This window comes from Gossypium arboreum, chromosome 11 (genome assembly GCF_025698485.1).
Source record: "Gossypium arboreum isolate Shixiya-1 chromosome 11, ASM2569848v2, whole genome shotgun sequence".
Taxonomy (NCBI): domain Eukaryota; kingdom Viridiplantae; phylum Streptophyta; class Magnoliopsida; order Malvales; family Malvaceae; genus Gossypium; species Gossypium arboreum.
Genome location: NC_069080.1, coordinates 137,597,226 through 137,622,326, shown reverse-complemented (window position 1 = coordinate 137,622,326; position 25,101 = coordinate 137,597,226). Strand labels below are relative to the sequence as shown.

Genomic DNA, 25,101 nt, shown 5'->3' with positions numbered 1-25,101 from the left:
ACTAATTTACCTTTTTTCTAAGTAAAAGAGACAAATTGCTATCCTACTATAAGTACCTCTATGATACTTTCACTAAAAGATATCTTATACTAATATTATATTTTAGGAAAAAAAAGTATTGACTTAGAGTTGGCCATGGTCGCTTTCCTTGAACTTCAGTACAAATTCAAGAAAAAATGAAGAATTCGATTTCTAAGCTATCACGATTTTGAATTTTGTTATGTGTGATCAATCACCTTTTAAAAGATGATTTTAAAATATATTTGTAAATTAAAAAACAAACAAATTTGAGTTCGAGAGTCAATTACACTTTAAAAAATAGAAAAAAATTTGAGTTTTGTATTCAGTTATGCATGGAGAAGATTATAACACATCTATATTAACTGTGTTGTCCAAAGTCTCAAAAATTTAAGATTCAAAATTTAATATTTAATTGTGATCCCAAATGTATTTACATGAATGGAAAATAATTTTAATCAAATTTTAAATAAAAAACACATAAATCTTTATATTTTAAATTTTATTTCACTCTATTTTGAGGTCATTCCATTTTTATAATCGATGACACATTTTTTTGCAAGGAGAATGAATCATGGATCATATTAATTTAGCATGGATAAGACATCGTGACACATGGACTAACATAACAGCATTGAAGCATTAACATTACAACACTTATGATCAATTTAGACACCATCTTTAGGAACATAAAAATATATAAGAAACGATGAGGACTAAAAAGGAAATTTCACCAAAATGATGATTCTATATATTCTTCCCAAGATAATATCATGGTCATATCCTGCACATATCTGGATTGATCTTACAGTTTCTCGTAGCAAGCATGTTATAATCAATCCGAGCTTGACCCGGACATGGTAAGCTTATAACAAGTACAAAATATGTTGTCGGAAAAGCAAAATTCACCATGTATCCACCACATAAACCAATCAAGTCTAAAATTCTTAAATACACATCATAATTCAAAAGCACTAACAGGAAAAATCATCAAAATCCTCAAATTTCTTCTTTTTTATTATGACAGCAGAACTTTAATGATTTCGTGCCGAAACTTTTGTAACAAATGCAATAAATTATAGCTAATGAAGTCTAAGCAACCATAGAAGGTGCAGCGACAACTTTACCTGATTTCATCGAGCAAAAGAGATTCAAAACATCGGGATTGTTGCGAACGAAACTTGGGCACTTAGATAACAAATCCTGTGCTTCATTTTGCCTCGAAGCTTTGAAAAAAGCTTCAAAAACACGAAGAACAACCGACATAGATGGAAACCTTTGTGAAGTCATAGACTTGAGAAAAGCAATAGCATCATCACTACTACCGGACCTCCTTGAAGCATACTCGATAAAAGGATCGATAAAGGGAGGAAAACCATCGTTTTTCATCAAATCGAAGAGACTCAATGCATCTTTAAATCCATCTTGAGCTAATAACTTCCTTATCAATTCCTTGTAAGTATCATGCCATGGCTTTAACTGATTCGCACTAACATACTTGTGTAAAAGCTTACAAGCATCCTTTGCTCTTTTCCTACTGCAATACGAATATACCAACCAGTTAAAAGCATAGCTGGCATGGGAAACCCCATTTTTTTCAACCATGTTTTCAAAATAAGTTGATGCTGTTTCGAGATCACCAGCAGCACAACATCCTTCGATTAAAGACGCCCATGCTTTGTGATCTAAATCAGTATTTGATGCTATAAACTCAGAAGCTTCGTCTTTTTTACCAGCACTAGCAAGTCTAAAAGTAATTTTCGACTGTAAATTACCACTGGTTATAAAACCATTCTCCTGGATTACTTTTAGAACCTTGTTGTATTCCCTGAGTCTACCAACACTCGTCAAAGATTTAAGAACTGAATCAACCATGGAATCTGTCAAGACATTCCCATTCTCAACAAAAGTCTTCACGACTCTTGAAAACAGACGCATGTCTAATTGTTTAGACACCGCTAATTTCTTCAGCAAAAAGGTACAAGAGCTCGTAGAAGGCTTATTGGAACCGGCCATTGCGAACTCATACAAGTCTACAGCTTCTTTAATCATTTTCTTCTTACAAAAGTGCTCAAAAACCTTTGTATAAGTCTCCATTTCCATTTCATACCCAAGGCTTCTCATTTCATCAACAACTTTCCAAAATCGATCAATGCAATCTTCCCTCCCTAAAGTTCTAGCCATAGCATTATAACTCTGTCCGTCGTGCTTCACCAAACCACGTTCCTCAATCCATCGGAAAAATATCAATGATTTTGCTGGCTCAGAAGCAAGATATTCCAATACCATTTTCACCAAATCATTTGAAAACGTAACATTCAGATTGAGTAACCGGTTTTCAACATCATCACCCCATAACTCGCTCTTAATAATCTTACACACCCTGGAACAAACCTTTTCGATCGAATTATCGACAGATCCCGAAGCAAAAACCCCTTTTAATCTCTCCAAATCACTCTCCAGTCCCTCTCTCTCAAACTTCAAAGCAACTCTATCACGAACGGCACCAGAGATACCATACCCTTTCTTCTTCATAACATCAACCAACCCCCAAAATTCCTCAATCAACCCATTGATACCCAAAATACCTAACATCCGGTTATACGATTTGGAACTAAGCTTTTCCCCATTAGTCTCCAAAACCCAATCAAAAAACCTAATTGCTACATCAGGGCTAGACTCAACATTCTTTAACACTTTCAAAACCATTTCATGGCTAAAAACAACACTATTCAACTCCAATTCTCTCTTTATATCATCCTTACCACTGAACTTAGTAAAAATATCAGTGACACTACTTACCAAAACATGATCTGGGTCTTTTTGTGCCTCGGATGAGAAACTATTAGATTGATTGTTGTAATTTAAAATGGATAAACCTTTCATAAGATTGAAGGGGCTTGTGAAATGGGAACGAGAAGCAATGTTGTTGAAGGAGTGGACAATAGGAGGTGAGGGAATGAGTACCTGAGATACGGCGGAAATACGGAGTGGAGATCGACGAGGGTAATTTCGGAAAAGAAGAAATCTCCATGGATGTCTCACCTTCATCACCATTTTCTGATTTGGGATTCTTTCTGTTTGTGTTATTAGGTCCAAGATTAGGGTTTTTGCAAACTGAGAACAAATAGCGAAGGAAGACGGCGGAATACCAGGGTTTTAGGTTTCTGCCGGGTAGTTATTTTTTAATTTATGGAGTAATATTAAATTTAGTCCCCAATATTTATATTTTTTGTCAATTTAAACCTCACTATATTTTTAAGCTAAATTTGGCCATAGCCTTTAAAATACAGTAGAATTTGACTATCAACCTTTTAAAACGAGTTAAATTGTTATTCTTTAAAAAAAATACGAATTAAAAACATGACAATTTGCATAGTAATCCACGTGCACTTTATTTTTTTAATTTTTATGATTTTTCAATATATATATTTTAAAAATTTATAAAATTTTTAATTTTATAATTTTTAAATCATTTGTTGAGATGACATATAAAACAAATAATAGCATGCTAGTAGAGCTGATCATGGGTTACGGTCTGCCCGGCCAAGGCCCGCCCTAAAAATGGGAGGTTTGGGTAAAATATAGGTCCGAAAATGGGCTTGGGCAAAAACGAGGCCCGCTTAAAAACGGGACGGGCCTCGGTAAGAGTTTTTGGCCAGGCCCGCCTGCCCGCCCGAATTATATATTAATATATATTTTTATTTTATTTTTAATTATTTTAAATTTTAATATAACTATTTTTATTATATTGTTAATTTGTGTATTGTTTTAAGAATTGTTTTAGTATTATTTTTATTTGTTTTAATATTTATTTTTATGTTTTTAAATATATTTAATTTATTATATTTTTAAATTTTTTATTTAATGAAATAAGAAAAAAATTAATATGGGCGGGCCGGGCCGGGCTCGGCTTAGTAATTTTATTTCGGTCGGCTTGAGCAAAATTTTAGGCCCATATTTCGGCGGGCCGGGCCCGGCCTAGTAGACGGGCCTAAAATTTTATTTGGGCCCGGCCCGGCCCATGATCACCTCTACATGCTAGCATGAATTAGTGGCAAATACAGGGGGGTTGGCAGACTGGCAGTGGCCTTGGCCCACCCTAAATTGGAAAATTTATGTTTAGACCCTTGAATTTTTCTTAAAATTTTAAATTACTAAAGATAAAATTGTACTTTCCCCCCTTAAAATTGTAAAAGTTCTATTTAATTCTTAAAAAATTATAAATATATAGACTATAAAAAATTAAAATTTCATTCGGCCCCCCTAAAAATTTGTTTTGGCTTCGCCACTGGTATGAATCAACGTGGACTGCCATGTGGTTTGTCATGCCAATACTGTTAAAAAATTAATGTCTTAGTCAGCATTTTTGTTAAAAAAATAATTGATTTTTCTTAAAGGTTGAAGACCGAATTTAACTTTAAAAAATAATGATTAAATTGAAAAAAAATATAAACGTTGAACGTTAAATTTAATATTATGCCATTATTTAGAATCTGATTAGCTCAATCGATTTTAAGGTTTTATTGGATTTGTTAAAATGATTTCGTCCATATAATTTCACAACTATGCTTTTTAGAGTCGTTCAGATCATTTTATCTTTTTAAGGAAAAAAAACATTTTGATTTTAGATATACAAAGTTGGTTGATTTCAAGTTACTGTTTGATTTCTAATTTATTGATCCTAAAGGAAACTAGTTTATGTTTAATACATATTACAAACACGTGTGTATACACATCAAATTATGACATGCTTATAATATCTAGAAAAATATTATGTAAATGCATATTTATAAAAATATATATATAATTAAAATAAATAAATTTTAATTAAAATGGTAAAATTAATATATTTTACATTGATTTATATAGATTTTGTATTTCCCAATTAAATTGACGTCTAATTGATTAATGGTACCATCTTAATTAAATACTTAAATAGAGTATAAGATATATGCACGTTTCGTAAAGTAGAGTTTTCTTCAATACAATATGAATGAAAGTAGCGCTGCACTTGAACTGACCTTACCGTTTCAGGTCCATTGTTATTATTATTTGTTCAAAACCAAGATATCTATTATCAGTAGTAGTAACTAATTTACTCGTTCGGAATATTTTTTTTGAAGAGATAAATAACTAGACATAAAATATGTTCCATTCACATGAGCGGAGATTGAACCTCTGATAACATAACTAAAAGAATAGATGAATAATCACCACATTTTATTTCATGATTCGTACATTAATATTATTGTACCTTAGGTTCTTGCAACATATGAAAATAAACATTTTTCTAAAAATTTAGTGGGATTTAATCAGCCTTTTTAAGTCGTGTAAGGGTGGAACATTTTGTTAAGAACAATTAAGGCCGGCTGGGGCTAGCATACTCTAAAATTTAAAATTAGTAAAGGTAAAATTATATTTTGGGTTCCTTAAAAATATAAAATTTAATTTAATCTTTTAAAATGATAAAGATATAAACTATTAAAATGATAAAATTACATTTTTACTATCGTAAAAATTACAATTTAATTTTTTTCCTGATTTCGCACTTGAGAACAATACAAGTTGTTAACTTCAATATGAGAAGACATTATTGTATACCTGATCATTGAATAGCATATAAAGTTTTGATGCTCATAATATAATCAAGCTGGACAAAGAAACTTGTCTCTAGTAAAACAAAGGGCGGAAATAACATCCAGAACCATGCCTGTGTTACCGGATTCGTATCCGATGCTTAGATCTAATATCATATAACATAATTGTGAATGACTTTTTGCTAGGTCAAGTATTCTGATTGAGGAAAGAAATTGTAATTATAAAGTGATTTATAAATGAATAACTATCAACACATATTCAAATAAAAGTATTGGATATGATCATTCAATATATGTCAGAGTGTATCGAGCATGAATGTGTATCTGATGTTCAAACTCAAATTCAAATAATATAGTTGAAAACGATTACTAGATAAAGAAAAAACTAAGCCTATTGCATGGGAAAGATGAAATAATTATAATTTGATTTAGGATAAATTATACCTATGATCATTGAACTATTAATAAGTATACATTTTAGAAGAAAATGAAAAGAAAAACTTTTGATTGGTGTTGATGATGTGAATAGAGAAAACGATATAGTTATGGTTTTAACAATCTAGTGACTTAAATGAAAATTTTAAATAATTTAATGATTATTTTATAACATTTTTAAATTAAATTATTAAAAGGTAGACTTAATAATAAAAATATTGTTATGTTGGTTAATATGAATGATAAGAAATATGCATACCATGTATATTATTAACAGTGAAGATTACTTCAAAGTTCCTTGCTTTGTTGAAGTGCTGAAAACCAAGCTTAAAAGCTAAATTGAAGATTTAGATCATGAAATCAAACTTAATAATGAGATATATATATATATATATATATATATATATATATATATATATATATCAATTTCTTAGAATTTATATAATTCTAATAATTATCAACTTGAATTAACTTATGATCTATTGATCGAATATTTATCCTTTTTAAGTCGTGACTTTAGTGTTTATTTTTTAAGAATAAGTTTAAATCCTCGTCTTATCAAAAATATATATCAATTTATCAGAAAATATAAAAATGCAAAACACAATACAAACACACGATTTCATACCAGAAACCATAGTCTTAGAGAAAAGTAAATATAAAACGCTCAAAAACAAGAAAGCTCAACTCTAGTGGTGACTTACCAAAGATTTTGCTGCAACTGCAACTGCAACTGCAAAACATGACAGCTCAGCAGCCACCTTTGATTTCCCAAACCCTGTTTTTTCTTTTTCAGTTTCGTCCAAAATTCCTCGAGTGACAAAAGTAGGAACACAGATTCTTCTGCAACAGATTGTTAGCAAATCCCACTTCAAAATCAAGTCCCTTAGCCTGATTGAGTGTCGCTGCCCATTTTTTCAATGTGTGCCAGTTTAATTCCTTAATTGATACCTCTTCCATCTCTTTGATTGCGGCACAAACTAGAACTTGAATATTGTGATAGCAAAAATCGGTATCTGTTCCACGAACATTTTGGATTCGGGTCGCAACAGGATTGAGGTAGTCCGGTGTTTCAAAACAGAGAATGTTGTTCAATGCTTGTTCTAAGCCATGGAAGTCGGTAACATCCACTTTCTTGTTGTCCTTGTCATAAAGTTCGTTTTCTAATTCACTAACAGTAGAGTACTGCAACTCCTCACAAGTAAATAAACTTCCATGATCTTGATCTTGAACAGCACTAAAAAGCCATGGCCATGTTGAAGAAAGCTGCAACAAGACAAAAAAAAAGAAAGAAAACAAGTCATATTTATGAGAATGATGTGGGTATGATTATATATAAATTAGTTGATATTTAATAAAATTACATAAAAGGGGAATTTCAAATTCATTACTACCATGCATTTAATAAATTCATGAGTATAAAGAAATCCTAACTGTTACATTTGTATGTATTCTATCACAAAACATGCACTATTTTTAATACCCAAATCATATTTTGAAGTCCAAATTCTCAAATGTTAAATAGCTAGCTAATGTGCAATGCAATAATATATAAATATAAATGTATTTATGTATATGCATATCGTACCTCCTTTCTTAGACTCTCCACAACTTAGTCAAGTAAGCTATGCATTGTAGCTAAGCACACACATATCACATACATATATATATATATATATATATATATTTTAGTGCTTAAGCAGATTCAAGAATACTTACTGTTTTAAATGCAGAAGTCTATGCAGGATTAGAGAAACAGGAAAATTAAATAACACAATTTGTTGTTGAAGGGGAAGAGTTGACAGAAGTGAATGGTGCTTCACCCTTGAAAAGTGGAGAGTTGTTGTGATAAGGTGATGAAGGATAATAAGAGAGAAAAGAGAGAGAGGGACTGAGAATCGTCCCACCCCCCCTACTAGGTGAGGAAGCTTATATATGAGACATAGGAGATGCCATATGTAAGCATCTTGTTGGCGGTAGGGTCATATCCTGTCTCCTTGTCGAGGCGGTGATGTAATCCTGTAGACTGATGACGTGACAATCAAGGGTGGCTTGACAATCAAAAACTGTTTCATCACCGTTGAATACTAGGCACTTTTACCGGAGGCAGCTCATGATGAAAGTGTGCTCAATGGTGTGGCGAGCCGCGGTCGTAGTTGATATGAAGGTGGCATACCAGTTGTCTTTTGTCATAAGGTTGGCTTTTCAGATGACTAAAATTAGAGTATAACACTTAAGGAGCTAGCAAACTTCCATGATGTTGAACGTGATCTTCATCAACAATAATAAGATGATTAGTTGCTGTAGTTTCTTCGACATCAGCCACAGACATGCTGAAGAAAGCTAGAACAATAAAAAATAAGAAGTTATAATTTATAAGAGTGATGTGTATATGATTACATATAACTTAATTGAGATTTAATATGATATTTACATGAATTTTAATTTTACATTTATACGTGTTTTATCATATAATATGCATTGTATTTAAAACATGAATCATATGCAATCTATCCATGCACATATATATGTATGCATGTATATCTATCGTACCTCTTTTGTAGAATTTCCATGCTAAAATCCTGAAATTTAAGAGAAATAAAATAAATAATCAAACGAATAACTTGATAAATTAAGATTTGCATTATATTTTTCATATTTTATAGTTTCAAACACATATATATTGCTTAGAAAGATTCAACAAGAAAAAAAACATACCTGTATTAGATACAAACCCACATCCAATACATATGAAATAAAGTAAAATAGTTGAAAATGACGTTTTGTTAGGTCTGAAAAGAAGTCTAGCAACGAGGAAAGACATTATTGATTTATATATTTAGATAAAAGTATTAAATTTGATCATTCAAAATATGTCGAATATGGAGTTATATTTAACACTCACACGTAAATGTCAGTAACATAACTGAAAATAGCTTTTGTTGAATATACATACCGTGAAGACTGCATCAAGGTTCCCTGCTTTTGTTGAATCCTGAAAAATCAAACTACAAAGTTATATTGGAGACTTGGAATATAGAAACTAAGTAATCAAATTCGTAAAAATGAGCGTACCTTTAGCCGTTCTTGATCTAATCTCTCCAACTCAACTCCTACTTCAACTAATCTTCGGTTTGCCTCGTCGGTTAAACTGTCGTCCTTGTAGTTGCTCTCGATTTCTTGAATCTTTTGCTTTATGTGTTGGAGGTCAGGTCGAATTGGCCATTGCGTATTGATTTGCTCGAGGGAGCCGAGAACTCGTGGTAAGAGATGAGAGGCATTAATGGCCATCATTTTACAAACTATCCATATAATAACATCCTTGTCTGCTTTCGTGTCCTTCATTTTACCAAATATACAGAAAGCAAGTGATAAGAAACAATGCATAAGTATTGTTGATACAAAGGTTTTCAAACTGCATCTATTGTAAAGTATTATTCTCTTCCGAGGTGAAGATCATCCTCACCTTTTCTCCTAGGAAAAAAAAATACCTTATTAGATGTTTTATATAGGTTAAATTAGAAAAAAAAAAAAGAAGGGCCTTTTTTAAAGTTAATTAGGGATTTAGACTGTTTTCCCCAAATTTATTATTTTAAAAAATGAATTATTAATTAAAATTTTGAAAAAATTAAAACAACATTAAATAAAAAAATATGAATGTGAATTACAAAGAATCAAACCCGAGACTTTACAAAATCACTAAAATTTCGATATCTAACCAATAAAAAGCTAATGTGTTAAGTTATTAAAAAAAACACATTTTGTAAAAGGCCTTTTTAAACAAGTTGTTTCTGTCCAAAATTGATTTATTTCCCTAAATTTGGAAATAAAAACGGTTAAATCCCTAATTAAGTTTCAAAAACAGGTTTTTTTTCTATTAGTAACAATAACAATAGGGTAAATTGCACAAAAGATCACTAAATTATTAGTAAATTTATGTTTTAGTCTCTCAACTTCAAATTGTTACAAAATAATCACTAAATCATTTGACTGTTTTCATTTAAGTCACTAAACGAGTAGACAAAGATACCTTAAATCCAAGTCGATCTGATAGTTAGCGTCGAAGATCAGAGAAGAAAACTGTTTGGATTTTAATTCACAGATTTGTAATTTTAAAAGTCATTTCATAAATAAAAAAAAACTAAACTGTAAAAGAGAAAGGAAATGAGAGATTTTAGTTGGTACAAGTGTTGATTTTAACATTGACTTAAATGATAACTTTCAAATAGTTTATTGACCCTTTTGTAAATTTTTTAAAGTTAAGTGACCAAAAGATATATTTATTAATAGTTTAGTGACTTTTTGTGGAATTTGCCCATAATAATAATGTGAATTTATTTAAGAGACTTACGTTTTTTATCCGCCTGCTAATTCGATCCTTGTAAACCTTCGCCCTTCCCGCCACGGTTTTCCCTTTAAAACGTTCTTGTTGCCGGGAGGTTGATGGTTCACCGGTATAAAAGGTTCCTGGACACCGGTGTTGTTTCTTCGTGACTTTTCCATTAGCTTCTTGTGAGTTACCGGGATCTAAATTCCGCTTTCTTTTTTTACTTTCACTCAACACCGAGCTCGACGAGTTGAAATTCTCGAGCAACAATGGTGGTTCCTTCGCGACTTCGAATATCGGATCAGCGATATTGAGACTCCAATCTTCGTGATTCCAAAAAGTGTAACCGTTGCTCATCTTGCACTGATCTGGGAGAATTTTAACTTGGATCAGAAGAAATCGTAGAATAAAAAAACAATAAAATCGAAAATTGAGATATAAATTAAGAAGAAGCAAATCATTGAAGCAAGATTATATGAAACAGAATTTTCTTAAGTAATTCAGGAAAATCAAAGCAAGAGATAATAATGAATAAGTAAACTCAGGAAAATCAGATCACCGATATTGAGTCTCCAATCTTCGTCATTCCAATGACTGTCACCGTTGCTCATCTTGCGCAGATCTGTGAAAATTTTAACTTGGATCAGAAGAAATCGTTGAATAAAAAAAAACAATACAATCGAACATCCAGATATAAATTAAGAAGAAGCAAATCATTGAAGGAAAATTATATGAAACAGAATTTTCTCAAGAAATTCAGGAAAATCAAAGCAAGAGAGATAATGAATAAGTAAACTTAGTAGTACCTATTGTTAGAGGAGAGAAACGGTCGCCTGCTTGCTGAAGAATATCCATTGGAGGGGGTCTAATTATAGAAGAATGCAAGTGGGTCATTGGATACTATGGCTGTTGTTTTTTCTTCTAATGAAGTGACCCAAAAAAGCTAGAAATAGAGAAGGACAACGTACCCAAATTTCATTACTAGTCACCCAATTAATTATTGATAATTTTTTTTAGCCACTTAATTATGAAAAGATACAAAATAGTTATTTAACTATTCAATTGTTTGTTGTTTGGTTATCAATCTTTAAGTTACTAACGGGAGGTTAACTTGACAGCTTTTAAAATTAGTATAATAGAAATTTTAACTCTCAACATTTGTACATTATGTAATTTGGTATTTTTTTTTGCATTTTGCTTTTTTTTTTGTGACATGAATGGTTAAATTTAAAACAATGAGAAAAGATGAAAATTATTATATTCGATTTTTGGGTGTTTTTATTTTAATATATTTTCAATTCAATTTTTTTTAAAGACTTTTTAAGTGAAAGGGTCACAACGAAAAAAAAAATGTTAAAAAACTAAATTACAGTATGTTTGAATATCAAGAGTTAAATTTTTAGAATTAAGACTAAATTGATATAATGTAAAAATATTAAAAGGTTAAAGTTACTATTAATTAATTATTTAATGCTTGATAAAAATATAAATCAAATAATTAAATAATTATTTTATAATTTTTCATAATTAATAGTGAAATAAAACTTATCAATAATTAAATTACTACTATTGTGATTTTGTCGAGGAAAAATTCCATGGATGAAGACGTTAATCAACTTTCCTTCGCAACGGCTGTCTTGTGGTTTATATGTTGATGTGATTATTTTTATTCTTTTATTAATTTATTTTTCCCCCAACTAAAAAATAAATAAATTAATCCATACGCAGAGACCATAATGGTAGTTTAGGGGAGCTAAGGCCCTGCCTCCAAAATTTTAGAAAAAATTTATTTCTCTCTTTAAACTTTTAGAAAATTTTAATTGGACCCTAAAAATTATTGGAAAATTTTATTTCTCCTTAAAGTTTTTATAAAAGTTTAATTAGGTCTTCAATTTTTTTGAAAACTTTCATTATACTTTTTTTTGAAAATTTAATTAAGCTCACTTAATTTCTTTTTAGAAATTCTCAAAAATCTCACAAAATTTTAAAAAAAATAGACCCCCCAATTTTTTTAAAATGATTTCTCATTAAACTCCGAAAGTTTTTGAAATATTCACTAGGCCACCCTTAAAGTTGGTCCCAAGATTCACCATTGGCAAACTAGTCATTTTATTAAAAATTTTACTGATTTCTACCATTAAAAATTGGCATGATTGGCAAATTAATCAAATAATAACACGTGGCATGCCACACGTACCTTTTGCTGACATAAAATTATCAATTTTTAATAGAAGGGTCAAATTTCTTTTTGATCTAACTTACATGGACTAATTTGCCTATTTTTTGAGTAGATGAGGCAAAATGCAATTCGACTTCTAATACAAAGACCTCCATGGTACTTTAACCTTATTGTTAATTATTTTAATTAAAATGTTGTCATTAATTTTTCTTAAGAACAATCTTACAACGGAAACAATATTTTATCATGACGATTCATATTAATGTTTTTAAGAAAAAATTCCTAATAAGTATTTTCAAGGTTATTTTTATTGTTACATGACACTACAAAGTGATTTTTTTTTTCAAAATTTAAAATTTCATACCAAAGAATTTCAACGATTATAATAATTGGATTTGAATTTTTAAACTCCAAAAGTAGAAAACTTTACTTTTGAAAGTAAAATTAAGAGGATTAAATTCTAAATATACAAAACGTGTATATACTCAGAACCTATTTTAACCTTCAAATTTTTACTTTATAATCAACCCAACCTGATTTTAGAAAGTTTTGGCCACATGTGCCGACACACATATTTAGATATACATTTATGGGCTATTTTACTCATCTAATCTAAAAAAAATTAATATTTATAAAAATGACCATGGTTCAAAAACATTCACTCAAATGACCTAAAATGAACAGTAAAATTAGGTTATGAGAAATAGATGGCTGGCACCACTATTTTTTTCTATTAAAATATAATTTTGGGGTTTTGGACACTAGACGGTCGGCACCCATATATTTTTTTTCGAATTTTTTTTGGGGTGCTGACACATTGATGGCCGGCATCCCTTTATCTGATTAAAAAATAATTTTTTGGGGGGTGTGGTGCCGGCCAACAAATGGCCAAAATCACCCTACAAAGAAGATTGAGAATATTTCAACATAACCCCTCCTTGTTTTCCTATCTTTTTTATTTCCCAAATTTAATTACATATTTTATATTTTAAAATAATATTGAACTACTTATCATGTTTTTAATTATTATTGCATCACTCACATTATTATTAAATTTAAAAATTAATTTAAAATATATTGAACTACATAATATGTTTTTTAATAGAAAAAAATAGTGGTGTTGGCCATCTATTTCCCATAACTCAATTTTACTGTTCATTTCACGTAATTTTAGTGAATGTTTTTGAATCATGATTATTTTTGTAAATATTATTTTTTGGGGTGAAATGGGTAAAATAGCCACATATATGATATGACCAGCTTCCTCATAATATAAGAGAAAACTTGAAAAATAGTTGAACATACCCCTGATCAAGTAATCTAATAAAATAGTAGAAATTGTCTTTTTGCTAGTGCACAAGGATAAACATTATCTTTATTGGTAAAATTGCTATGGAGGTCCTCATATTAAGTGTTAGATTGTATTTTTCCTACTCTACTAAAAAAAAAGTAAATTAGTCTCTATGCATTAGATCAATGAGTAAATTGATTATTTCTATTAAAAATTTCGTCAATTTCTACTGTTAAAAGTTAGCATGGCTGAAAGAATAATCAAATAGTGACACGTGATGTGTCATGTGTACTTCATATTGAAGTACATGAATTAATTTTTAAGAGTAGAAATGAATGAAACTTTTAATAGAAGAATCGATTTATTCTTTGGTTTGCCATGACTAATTTGTCTATTTTTTAGTTACCCAACTATCTTAGATTTTTGAGTATTTTTATTTTTATATTAGCCAACCAGTGACACAAAAATATAAAGAATAGTTGGATAACCATTTTGTAACTTTTCATAGTTGAGTAACTAAAAATAAATTTACTAATGATGGGATATTGGGGATTTGATCTTCCAAATTAGCACACAAGAAATTCAGAGAATATTTACTCACTCTTTTCTAATGATGGGATATTAGAAAAGATATATTGTGTGTAATTTGGGGATTATAACTCTAATATTTATAATCTTGTCATATTAGTTTTAATTCCTAATTAGCCATTGTTAATTAGATTTTAATTAGAGCTAAATTACTAGAGTATAGACACATATTTGACCCATATTTTCTTTGATAATTAAAGCCTAATAAAACTTTAACTAAATTAAATCACTTTTAATTTAGGTTAACCTGTGATGATAGTAGGAACTACCTGTTAGAGGAGAGAAAAGGTCGCCTGCTTGCGGAAGAGTATTCGTTGGAGGGGGTCTAATTATAGAAGAATGCAAGTGGGTCATTGGATATTATGGCTGTTGTTTTTTTCTTCTAATAAAGTGACCCAAAAATGGTGGAAACAGCTCTCCTTGATACAACGCATTATTTTTATGTCGGTAGTCCTCCCCTCTGTGTAATCACTTTCATTGTATTATTAGGTCTGGTATCATTATCATTACTATTCACTTTATTGAGGATTTTTTATAAAAATAACTCAAAAAATTTAATTAAATTAAGATATAAACAATACAATCGAACATTCAGATACAAATTAAGAAGAAGCAAATCATTGAAGGAAAATTATATGAAACAGAACTTTCTCAAGAAATTCAGGAAAATCAAAGCAAGAGAGATAATGAATAAGTAAACCTTGTAGTACCTACTGTTAGAGGAGAGAAACGGTCGTCTGCTTGCCGAAGAGTATTCATTGGAGGGGGTCTAATTATAGGAGAATGCAAGTGGGTCATTGGATACTATGGCTGTTGTTTTCTTCTAATAAAGTGACCCAAAAAAGCTAGAAACAGCTCTCCTTGATACAATGCATTATTTTTATGTCGGTAGTCCTCCCCTCTATTATTAGGTCTGGTATCGTTATTAAAGGTCAAATTTCATTACTATTCACTTAATTATTGATAAATTTTTCTTAATCACCTAATTATTGAAAGATACGAAATAATTATTTAACTATTCAATTATCTTGTTTGGTTACCCGTCTTTAAATTACTAACGGGAGGTTAACATTGGCAGCTTCTAAAATTAGTATAATAGAAACTTTAACTCTCAATATTTATACATTATCTAATTTAGTTTTTCTTTTGCATTTTACATTTTTTTTGTGACGGTTGAATTTAATACAATGAGAAAATATGAAAATTATTATATTCAAAATTTGGGTGTTTTCATTTTAATATATTTTCAATCAAATTTAGTTGTTGAATTTTTATTTTTCTTTTAATTTTTAGGTGAAAGAGTCACAACGAAAAACAAATATGTAAAAAGATTAAATTACGATGTATGAATATTGAGAATTAGATCTTTAAAATTAAGACTAAATTGATATAATATAAAAATATTAAAAGGTTAAAATTACTATTACGTTAATTTTAAAAGTTATCACATTAATTTTCCATTAATTATTTAATGCTTGATAAAAAATTGATAGCAAGATAAATTTGTATTTTAATATATTTATTTTTGACTAATTATCAAATAAAATACTATTAAATTTAGATTTTTCTTATTACGAATGAAGTTGATATGCTGAATTCAAACTCTTACAAAAAGAGACTAAATTTGAACAAAAAACAAAGAGGAGGGCTTGATTGAAAGATTGAAGATTTAAAGATGATTGGATAAAGATTGAAGGGTTAAAGATTTTTTTTAAAAGTGGCTCGATAAAAAATTTTTTATATTATTACAACTTTTTTTTTTTCTCAATCAAGAAATTACAAAATTCAGCATTTGCAAGAAATGCTAACATACTACAAAATGCAAAACATTCCCCCACCGAAAGTATCCCCTACTGAAGAACCAAAAACCAAACACACATTGATAACAGCAAACAACCACCCACCAGAACCCCACAATCCCCATCTGTTAAACAAAACACAAAACCAACACAAAAACCTCATAATTCCACAAAACAGCTTACCAACTCACCTGAGGAAACACATCAACGACACTCCAAAAATCACTCCAAGAACCACCACCATGCCTTAATCAAACCAGGCCTTTTCAAACCTGAAAAACGCAAGCGCAAATTCCATCTTGTTACCTTGCTTACCTGCTTTCAAAAAGGAAACAAAACCAACTCTGAACATCCTAATTTCAATTCTTTTGAAGGAAGTGTTCAGGAACCACAGACTTCATTCGAACACCAAACTTTAAACAATAGCTCCCAATTAAAACCATCATCGCGCCACTCTCAACCATATCAGAAACATTTGATGCAGCAAAACCTGAAAAAAAAAAAATACTCTTGCGATACCCTCCTTATCACCCAAGACTCCTTCACAACCAAACTCAAACAACATTTGCAATCCCACACACAAATAACTTTAAACAAACATGTGGAGCATGCCAACCAAATGCTGCATCTGATTGGAATTACATAGAATCAGACCAATTCCAAAACGACTAAATCCACCAAAAATCTCTTGCAAACATTACTTCATCATCTCAATCAGTTTTCTTATAAACAATCCTCCCACTTTACTTCACAAAAACCCCTTTTTCTTGAAAACATTCACACACTTCCTTTTACAAAATATGCGAATCAAAGAAGGCTTGTGAAACCAACAGCAAATGACCATTGCCACACCACGAAACATCCCAAAAAAGCGGTGACAAGACATTCCCTAGCTCCCATCTCGACGGCTCAGAACCTGGCCGTATATCAATTCAATTATCCATTGCAATTTCCAAGCACACTCCAAACAAACAACATTACAAAAAAAACAAAAAAAAAATTGCTATCCAAACTCTCCAAAATACACCAAGGTCCCATATATCCCTGAATCACCTCCTTAACAATCACCTTCAATATAACAACATTAAAAACTTCACCCAATATCCAGGAAGACCAAAACTGTTACGTTGCTCCTTCAATTAAATTGATGTCTAATTCATCAATGGCACCATTTCAATTAAAAACTTAAATATAGTATAAGATATATACACGTTTCTTAAATTAGAGTTTACTTGACTTGACCTAACCGTCTCAGGTCCATTGTTATTATTTTTTGTTCAAAACCAAGATATCTATTATCGGTAGTAGTAACTAATTCACTCGTTCGGAGTATTTTTTGAAGAGGTAAACAACTAGATATAAAATATGTTCCATTTACATGAGCGGAGATTGAACTTCTGATAACATAGCTAAAAGAATAGATGAACAATAACCACATTATATTTTGGTTTCTCTAAAAATATAAAAATTGATTTAATCTTTTAAAATTATAAATATATAAACTATTAAAATAATAAAATTATATTTTTACTATCGAAAAATTACAATTTAATTTAGTCTCCTAAATTTTTTTTTTCTAATTTCGCCCTTGAGAACAATATAAGTTGTTTACTTCAATATGAGAAGGCATTATTGAATAGCATATAAAGTTTGGATGCTCATAATATAATCGAGTTGGACAAAGAAACCTGTCTCGAGTAAAACAAAGGGCAAAAATAACATCCAGACCATGCCTGTGTTATGGATTCGTATCCGATGCTTAGATCTAAAATCATATAACATAATTGTGAATGACTTTTTGCTAGGTCAAGTATTCCGATTGAGGAAAGAAATTGTAATTATAAAGTGATTTATAAATGAATAATGTATCAAAACATATTCAAATAAAAGTGAGCATGAATGTGTATATGATGTTCAAACTCAAATTCAAATAATATAGTTGAAAATGATTACTAGGTAAAGAAAAAACTAAGCCTATTGCATAGGAAAAGATGAAATAATTATAATTTGATTTAAGATAAATTACACCTACGGTCATTGAACTATTAATAAGTATATATTTTAAAAGAAAATGGAAAGAAAAACTTTTGATTGGTGTTGGCTGTGTGAACAGAAAAAGCAATATAGTGATGATTTTAACAATTTAATGACTTAAATGAAAACTTTCAAATAGTTCAGTAATCATTTTATAATATTTTAAAATTAAATGATTAAAAGATAGACTTAATAATAAAAATGTTGTTATGTTGGTTAATATGAATGATAAGAAATATGCATACCATATATATTATTAGCAGTGAAGATTGCTTCAAAGTTCCTTGCTTTGTTGAAGTCCTGAAAACCAAGCTTAAAAGTTAAATTAGAGATTTAGATCATGAAATCAAACTTAATAATGAGCAATATATATATATATATATCAATGTCTTAGAATTTATATAATTCTAATAATTATCAACTTGAATTAATTTGTAATCTATTAATTGAGTGTTCATCCTCTTCAAGTCGTGACTTATTGATGAAATGTTTATTTTTCTTATGAATAAGTTTAAATCCTCGTCTTATCAAAAATATATATCAATCTATCAAAAATTATAAAAATACGAAATATTCTAAATGCAATTATAACACGATGCAAAACACAATACAAACACACGATTTCATACCAAAAATCCATATAGTCTTAGAGAAAAGTAAATATAAAACGCTCAAATGCAAGAAAGCTCAACTCTAATGGTGACTTACCAAAGATTTTGCTGCAACTGCAACTGCAAAACATGAGAGCTCAGCAGCCACCTTTGATTTCCAAAACCCTGTTTTTCCTTTTTTCAGTTTCGTCCAAAATTCCTCGAGTGACAAAAGTAGGAATACAGATTCTTCTGCAACAGATTGTTAGCAAATCCCACTTCAAAACCAAGTCCCTTAGCCTTGTTGAGTGTCGCTGCCCATTTTTTCAATGTGTCGCAGTTTAATTCCTTAATTGATACCTCTTCCATCTCTTTGATTGCGGCACAAACAAGAACTTGAATACCGTTATAGCAAAAATCGGTAGCTTTTCCACGAACATTTTCGATTCGGGTCGCAATAGGTTTGAGGTAGTCTGGTGTTCTATAACAGCCAATGTTGTTCAATGCTTGTTCTAAGCCATGGAAGTCTGTGACATCCACTTCGTTGTTGTCCTTGTCACAAAGTTGGTTTTCTAATTCACTAAAGTACTGCAACTCCTCACAAGTTATTAAACTTTCATGATCTTGATCTTGAACAACGCTAATAAGCCATGGCCAAGTTGAAGAAAGCTGCAACAAGACAAGAAAAAGAACAGAAAACAAGTCATATTCATGAGAATGATGTGGGTATGATTATATATAAGTTGATATTTACATAAAAAAAGTGAATTTCAAACTCATTACTACCAGGCATTTAATAAATTCATGAGTATAAAAAAATCATAAATGTTACATTTGTATGTATTCTATCACATAGCACGCACTATTTTTAATACCCAAATCATATTTTGAAGTCCAAATTCCCAAATGTTAAATAGCTAGTTAATGTGCAATGCAATAATGTATAAATATAAATGTATTTATGTATATGCATATCATACCTCCTTTCTTAGACTCTCCACAACTTAGTCAAGTAAGATACGCATTGTAGCTAAACACACACATATATATATCTTAGTGCTTAAGAAGATTCAACAATACTTACTGTTTTAAAGGCAAAAGGCTATGCAGGATTAGAGAAGCAGGAAAACTTGAATTATAAAATCTGTTGTTGATATCAGGAATCAACAAGGGGAAGAGTTGACAGAGGTGAATGGTGCTTCACCCATGCATGAAAGGCGAAGAGCTGTTGTGATAATGTGATGAAGGATAATAAGAGAGAGAAGAGAGAGAGGGAGTGAGGATCATCCCTCCTTTTAGGTGAGAAAGTTTATATATGAGACATAGGTGATGTTACGTGTATCTTGTTGGCGGTAGGGTCACATCCTATCTCTTTGTAGAGACGGTGATGTAATCTTGTAGATTGATGACATGAGAATGTCAGGTGACTTGCACAGTTGAAGAATCTCAAGCACTTTTAGTGGAGGCAGCTCATGATGAAAGTGTGCTCAATGGTGTGGCGAGCCGCGGTCGTAGGTGATATGAAGGTGGCATAACAGTTGCCTTTTGTCATAAGGTTGGTTTTTCAGATAACTAAAATTAGAGTATAACACTTGAGGAGTTAGCAAACTTCCATGATGCTGATCTTGGTCTTCATCAACAATAATAAGATGATTAGTTGCTGTAGTTTCTTCGACATCAGCCACAGACATGCTGAAGAAAGCTAGAACAATTAAAAAAAAAAAACAGGTTATAATTTATAAGAATGATGTGATATGTATTTGAAAAATATAAAACAACATCAATTTTAATTTTACATTTTTACTTATTCTATCATATAATATGCATTCTATTTAAAACATGAATCATATGCAATCTATGCATGCACATATGTATATATGCATGTATATCGTACCTCTTTTTGTAGAGTCTCCATGCTTAACTCCTGAAATAAGAGAAATGAAAATAAATAATCAAAACAAATAACTTGATGAAGTAAGATATGCATTATTTTTTTTCATGTTTATAGTTTCAAACACATATATATTACTTAGAAAGATTCAACAAGAAAAAAAACATATACCCGAATTAGATACAAACCCACATCCAATGCATCTTAAATAAAGTAAAATAGTTAGAAAATGACTTTTTGTTAGGTCTGAAAAGAAGTCTAGTAATGAGGAAAGACACTATTGATTTATATATTTAGATAAACGTATTAAATTTGATTATCCAAAATGTATCAAATATGAAATTATATTTGACAGTCACACTTAAATTCGAGTAACATAGCTGAAAATAGCTTGTGTTGAATATACATACCGTGAAGACTGCATCAAGGTTCCTTGCTTTTGTCGAATCCTGAAAAATCAAACTACAAAGTTATATTGGAGACTTGGAATATGGAAACTAAGTAATCAAATTCGTAAAAATGAGCGTACCTTTAGCCGTTCTTGATCTAATCTCTCCAACTCATCTCCTACTTCAACTAATCTTCGTTTTGCCTCGTCGGTTAAACTGTCGTCCTTGTAGTTGCTCTCGATTTCTTGAATCTTTTGCTTTATGTGTTGGAGGTCAGGTCGAATTGGCCATTGCGTTTTGATTTGCTCGAGGGAGCCGAAAACTCGTGGTAAGAGATGAGAGGCATTAATGGCCATCATGTTACAAACTATCCTTATAATAACTTCCATGTCTGCTTTCGTGTCCTTCATTTTACCAAATATACAGAAAGCAAGTGATAAGAATTAAGAAACAATGCATACGTATTGTTGATAGAAAGGTTTTCAAACTGCATCTATTATAAAGTATTATTCTCTTCCGAGTGAAGATCATCCTCACCTTTTCTCCTAGGAAAAAAAACCACCTTATTAGATGTTTTATATAGGTTAAATTAGAAAAAAGGCCCTTTTTAAAAGTTAATTAGGGATTTAGGTTGTTTTACCCCAAATTTATTATTTTTAAAAAGTAATTATTAATTAAATTTTTTAAAAATTTAAAACAACATTAAATAAAAATAAAAATAAAAAATAAAAAATTAAACCCGAGACTCCCAAAATAAAATGTTAAAATCTATCTATCTAACAAAATAAAAATAAAAAGCAAATGTGTTAAGTTGTTAAAAAAAAAACACATTTTGTAAAAGGCGTTTTTAAACACGTTGTTTCTCTCCAAATTAAAACACGTTTGTCCCCAAATTTGGTTTATTTCCCTAGAAATAAAAACTGCTTATATCCCTAATTAACTTTCAAAAACAGTTTTTTTTTCAAATTTACCCGTAATATATATAAAGTGAATAACAATAGGGTAAATTGCACAAAAGTTCACTAAACTATTAGTAAGTTTACATTTTAGTCTCTCAACTTCAAATTGTTACAAAATGGTCACTAAATCGTTTGAATGTTTTTATTTAAGTCACTAAACTATTCAAAAAGTTATATTTAAGTTACTAGGGTGTTAAGTTTTTTTTTGAAGGTCAACCTAGCAAGCTTTAAGCGACGATTTAACGATTGATATGACAAATCAGTACCCATAAACGAGTAGAAAAACATACCTTAAATCCAAGTTGGTCTGATAATTAGCGTCAAAGATCAAAGAAGAAAACTATTTCGATTTTGGTTTACAGATTTGTAATCTTTAAAGTCATATCATAAAAAAAAAACTATACTGTAAAAGATAAACGAAATGAGAGATTTTGGTTGGTACAAGTGTTGATTTTAACATTCCAATGACTTAAATGATAACTTTCAAATAGTTTATTCACTATTTTGTAACTTTTTAGAGTTAAGTGACCAAAAGATATATTTACTAATAATTTAGTGACCTTTTATGAAATTTGCCCATAATAATAATGTGAGTTTATTTAAAAGACTTACGTTCTTTATCCGCCTGCTAATTCGATCCTTGTAAACTTTCGCCATTCCCGCCACGGTTTTCCCTTTCAAACGTTCTTGTTGCCGGGAACTTGATGATTCACCGTTATAAAAGGTTCCCGGACACCGGCGTTGTTTCTTCCCGACTTTTCCATTAGCTTCTTGTGAGTTACCGGGATCTAAATCCCGGTTTCTTTTTTTGCTTCCATTCGGCATCGACGAGTTGAACTCTTCGACCAACAATGATGGTGCGTTCGCGACTCCGTGCATCAGACCAGCGAGATAATCCCAATCTTCGTCATTCAAAAAATTGTAACCGTTGCTCATCTTGCACAGATCTGGGAAAATTTTAACTTGGATCAGAATAAATCGTTGATTAAAGAAACAATAAAATCGAAAATTCAAATATAAATTAAGAAGAAGCAAATCATTGAAGCAACATTATATGAAACAAAATTTTCTCAAGAAATTCAGGAAAATCAAAGCAAGAGATTTAATGAACAAGTAAACTTAGTAGTACTTACTGTTAGAGAAGAAGAGAGAAAGTGTCGCCTGCCAGCCGAAGAGTACTCATTGGAGGGGGTCTAATTATAGAAGGCCAGGTGGGTCATTGGATACTGTGTTTGTTATGTTTTTTTTTATTCAAATAAAGTGACAAAAAAACGCTGGAAACAGGGAAGCAAAACGGCCCCCACCCTCTTTGATCCAACGCATTATCTTTCTGTTGCTTGTTCCCCTCTTCGTGGAATCATTTTTATTGTATTATTAGATCCGGTATCGTTATTAAAGGGTAAATTTATGAAAAGATACCAAATGGTCACTTACTTATTTGATTTTTTTCCTTTTTGATCACCGGCTGTTAAATTATTAACGGAAAGTTAACTTAGCAACTACTAAAGTTGGTATAATAGAAACTTTAACTCTCAATTTTTATACATTGTGTCTTTATTCTAAAAAAATTAACCTTCAACATGTATATATTGTGTAATTTGGTATTTTTCTATTACTAAAAGTTGGCATGGTTGACAAAATAACTAAACAGTGACTCATGACGTGCCATGTGTACTTCATGTTGACATACATGAACTAATTTTTAACAGTAGAAATAAATAAAAATTTTAATAGAAGAATCAATTTACATTTTAATTTGACGTACAATGACTAATTTGTCTATTTTTAGTCACCCAACTATCTAGAATTTTTGGGTATTTTTATTTTCACCTTAGCCTACCGGTGACCAAAAAAGAAAAAAATTGAATAGTTAGATAATTATTTTGTAACTTTTTATAGTTATGTGACCAAAATTAAATTTATTAATAGTTGAGTGATATTAATGTAATTTACCCTTATTCTCTTTATGTGACATTAATGTAATTTACCCTTATTCTCTTTATGGTATCCTCTCTTCGAAATGGAATCTTATGGCTGCACGTTTGCATCCCGACGCGTGAAATCCGGAATCATGCCGACTAAAAGACAAATGACGAACTTTCCTCGCCATAGTGGTTTCCAAACTCCCTCTAACGGCTGTTTTATGCTTTTTGATAATGAATTTCTTTTCAAATATGATGACAATTTTTGTAAATTTAAAATTTAGATATTATATTTTTATTTTAAGAATTTAAGTGTTGTTTGGAAATAAGTGTTAGAAAAATTAAATATTAGATTTAAATTATAAAATTTATTTGATATCCTATTTAAAATTAATTATGGAATATAATTAGATTGTTTGATAAATATAAATTTTAAATTATAAAAATATTCTAAATTTTATCCTTAATTCTTAAATATTTTAACTTATTATAAACAAACGTCAAATTTTAAACTTAAAGTTTTTATAAGATAATATAATATTAAAATAAATAAAATTGATTTGAATTAATTGAAAATATTATTCATTAAGTGATAAGTAGCTCTTATCTATTTCTAATTTTCACACTTTTTGTAAAAGATTCTATCCAATTGTATCTATTTTAGATTATCAAAAGTGTAAAAAATTTATTAAAAATTTAGGTTTAATTATTAATATTATTAAAAAGTTTGAACATAAAATATCCCGATTCTTGTTACAAACTTCATGCCATTTTCAAATACATCAATCTTAGACACACCAAAATTTTTTTGAGAGAAAGCATAATTAAATTGTATATTTTTACGATATCAAAATATAATTTTACCATTTTGATAGCTTATATCTTTATAATTTTAAATGATTAAATTAAATTTTTATTATTTTAGGGCTGAAGTATAATTTTATCATATATTAATATAAAAATTTATAAATTATAAAGGAGTTAAAAGTTAAAATTTCTATTTTAAGGGGGTCGGTGCCGGCTCTACACCTGCCTGTACACTTTCCATCTCAACAAACTTAGTATCAAACAACTATTAT

At 30.1% G+C, this 25,101-nt stretch overlaps 3 protein-coding genes across 4 annotated transcripts; all 3 read right to left on the bottom strand.

The window, feature by feature from the left end:
• Positions 1 to 746: 746 nt before the first annotated feature.
• Positions 747 to 3,222, bottom strand: LOC108470403 (pentatricopeptide repeat-containing protein At3g02490, mitochondrial-like). Its single transcript, XM_017771693.2, has one exon. It carries the CDS (start codon positions 3,073 to 3,075, stop codon positions 1,111 to 1,113), a length of 1,965 nt encoding a protein of 654 aa, XP_017627182.1. The 5' UTR covers positions 3,076 to 3,222; the 3' UTR covers positions 747 to 1,110.
• Positions 3,223 to 6,608: 3,386 nt separating this feature from the next.
• LOC108470574 (uncharacterized) lies at positions 6,609 to 11,327 on the bottom strand. Of its 2 annotated transcripts, none has more exons than XM_053020944.1 (7): positions 11,187 to 11,327; positions 10,940 to 11,002; positions 10,405 to 10,743; positions 9,129 to 9,392; positions 9,010 to 9,048; positions 7,773 to 8,635; positions 6,609 to 7,319 (listed from the first exon to the last, which is right to left on the bottom strand). In XM_053020944.1, exons 2-6 carry the CDS (start codon positions 10,964 to 10,966, stop codon positions 8,564 to 8,566), a joined length of 741 nt encoding a protein of 246 aa, XP_052876904.1. In that variant the 5' UTR covers positions 10,967 to 11,002; positions 11,187 to 11,327; the 3' UTR covers positions 6,609 to 7,319; positions 7,773 to 8,563. The 2 variants fall into 2 exon arrangements, with proteins under 2 accessions (XP_052876904.1, XP_052876903.1); XM_053020943.1 differs by having other exon boundaries at positions 10,405 to 10,748; positions 11,187 to 11,277.
• Positions 11,328 to 16,921: 5,594 nt separating this feature from the next.
• LOC108472249 (uncharacterized) lies at positions 16,922 to 23,356 on the bottom strand. The gene is made up of 8 exons (XM_053020945.1): positions 23,234 to 23,356; positions 22,713 to 23,047; positions 21,282 to 21,545; positions 21,163 to 21,201; positions 20,756 to 20,785; positions 19,946 to 20,563; positions 18,980 to 19,530; positions 16,922 to 18,571 (listed from the first exon to the last, which is right to left on the bottom strand). Exons 2-6 carry the CDS (start codon positions 23,034 to 23,036, stop codon positions 20,462 to 20,464), a joined length of 759 nt encoding a protein of 252 aa, XP_052876905.1. The 5' UTR covers positions 23,037 to 23,047; positions 23,234 to 23,356; the 3' UTR covers positions 16,922 to 18,571; positions 18,980 to 19,530; positions 19,946 to 20,461.
• Positions 23,357 to 25,101: the final 1,745 nt, after the last annotated feature.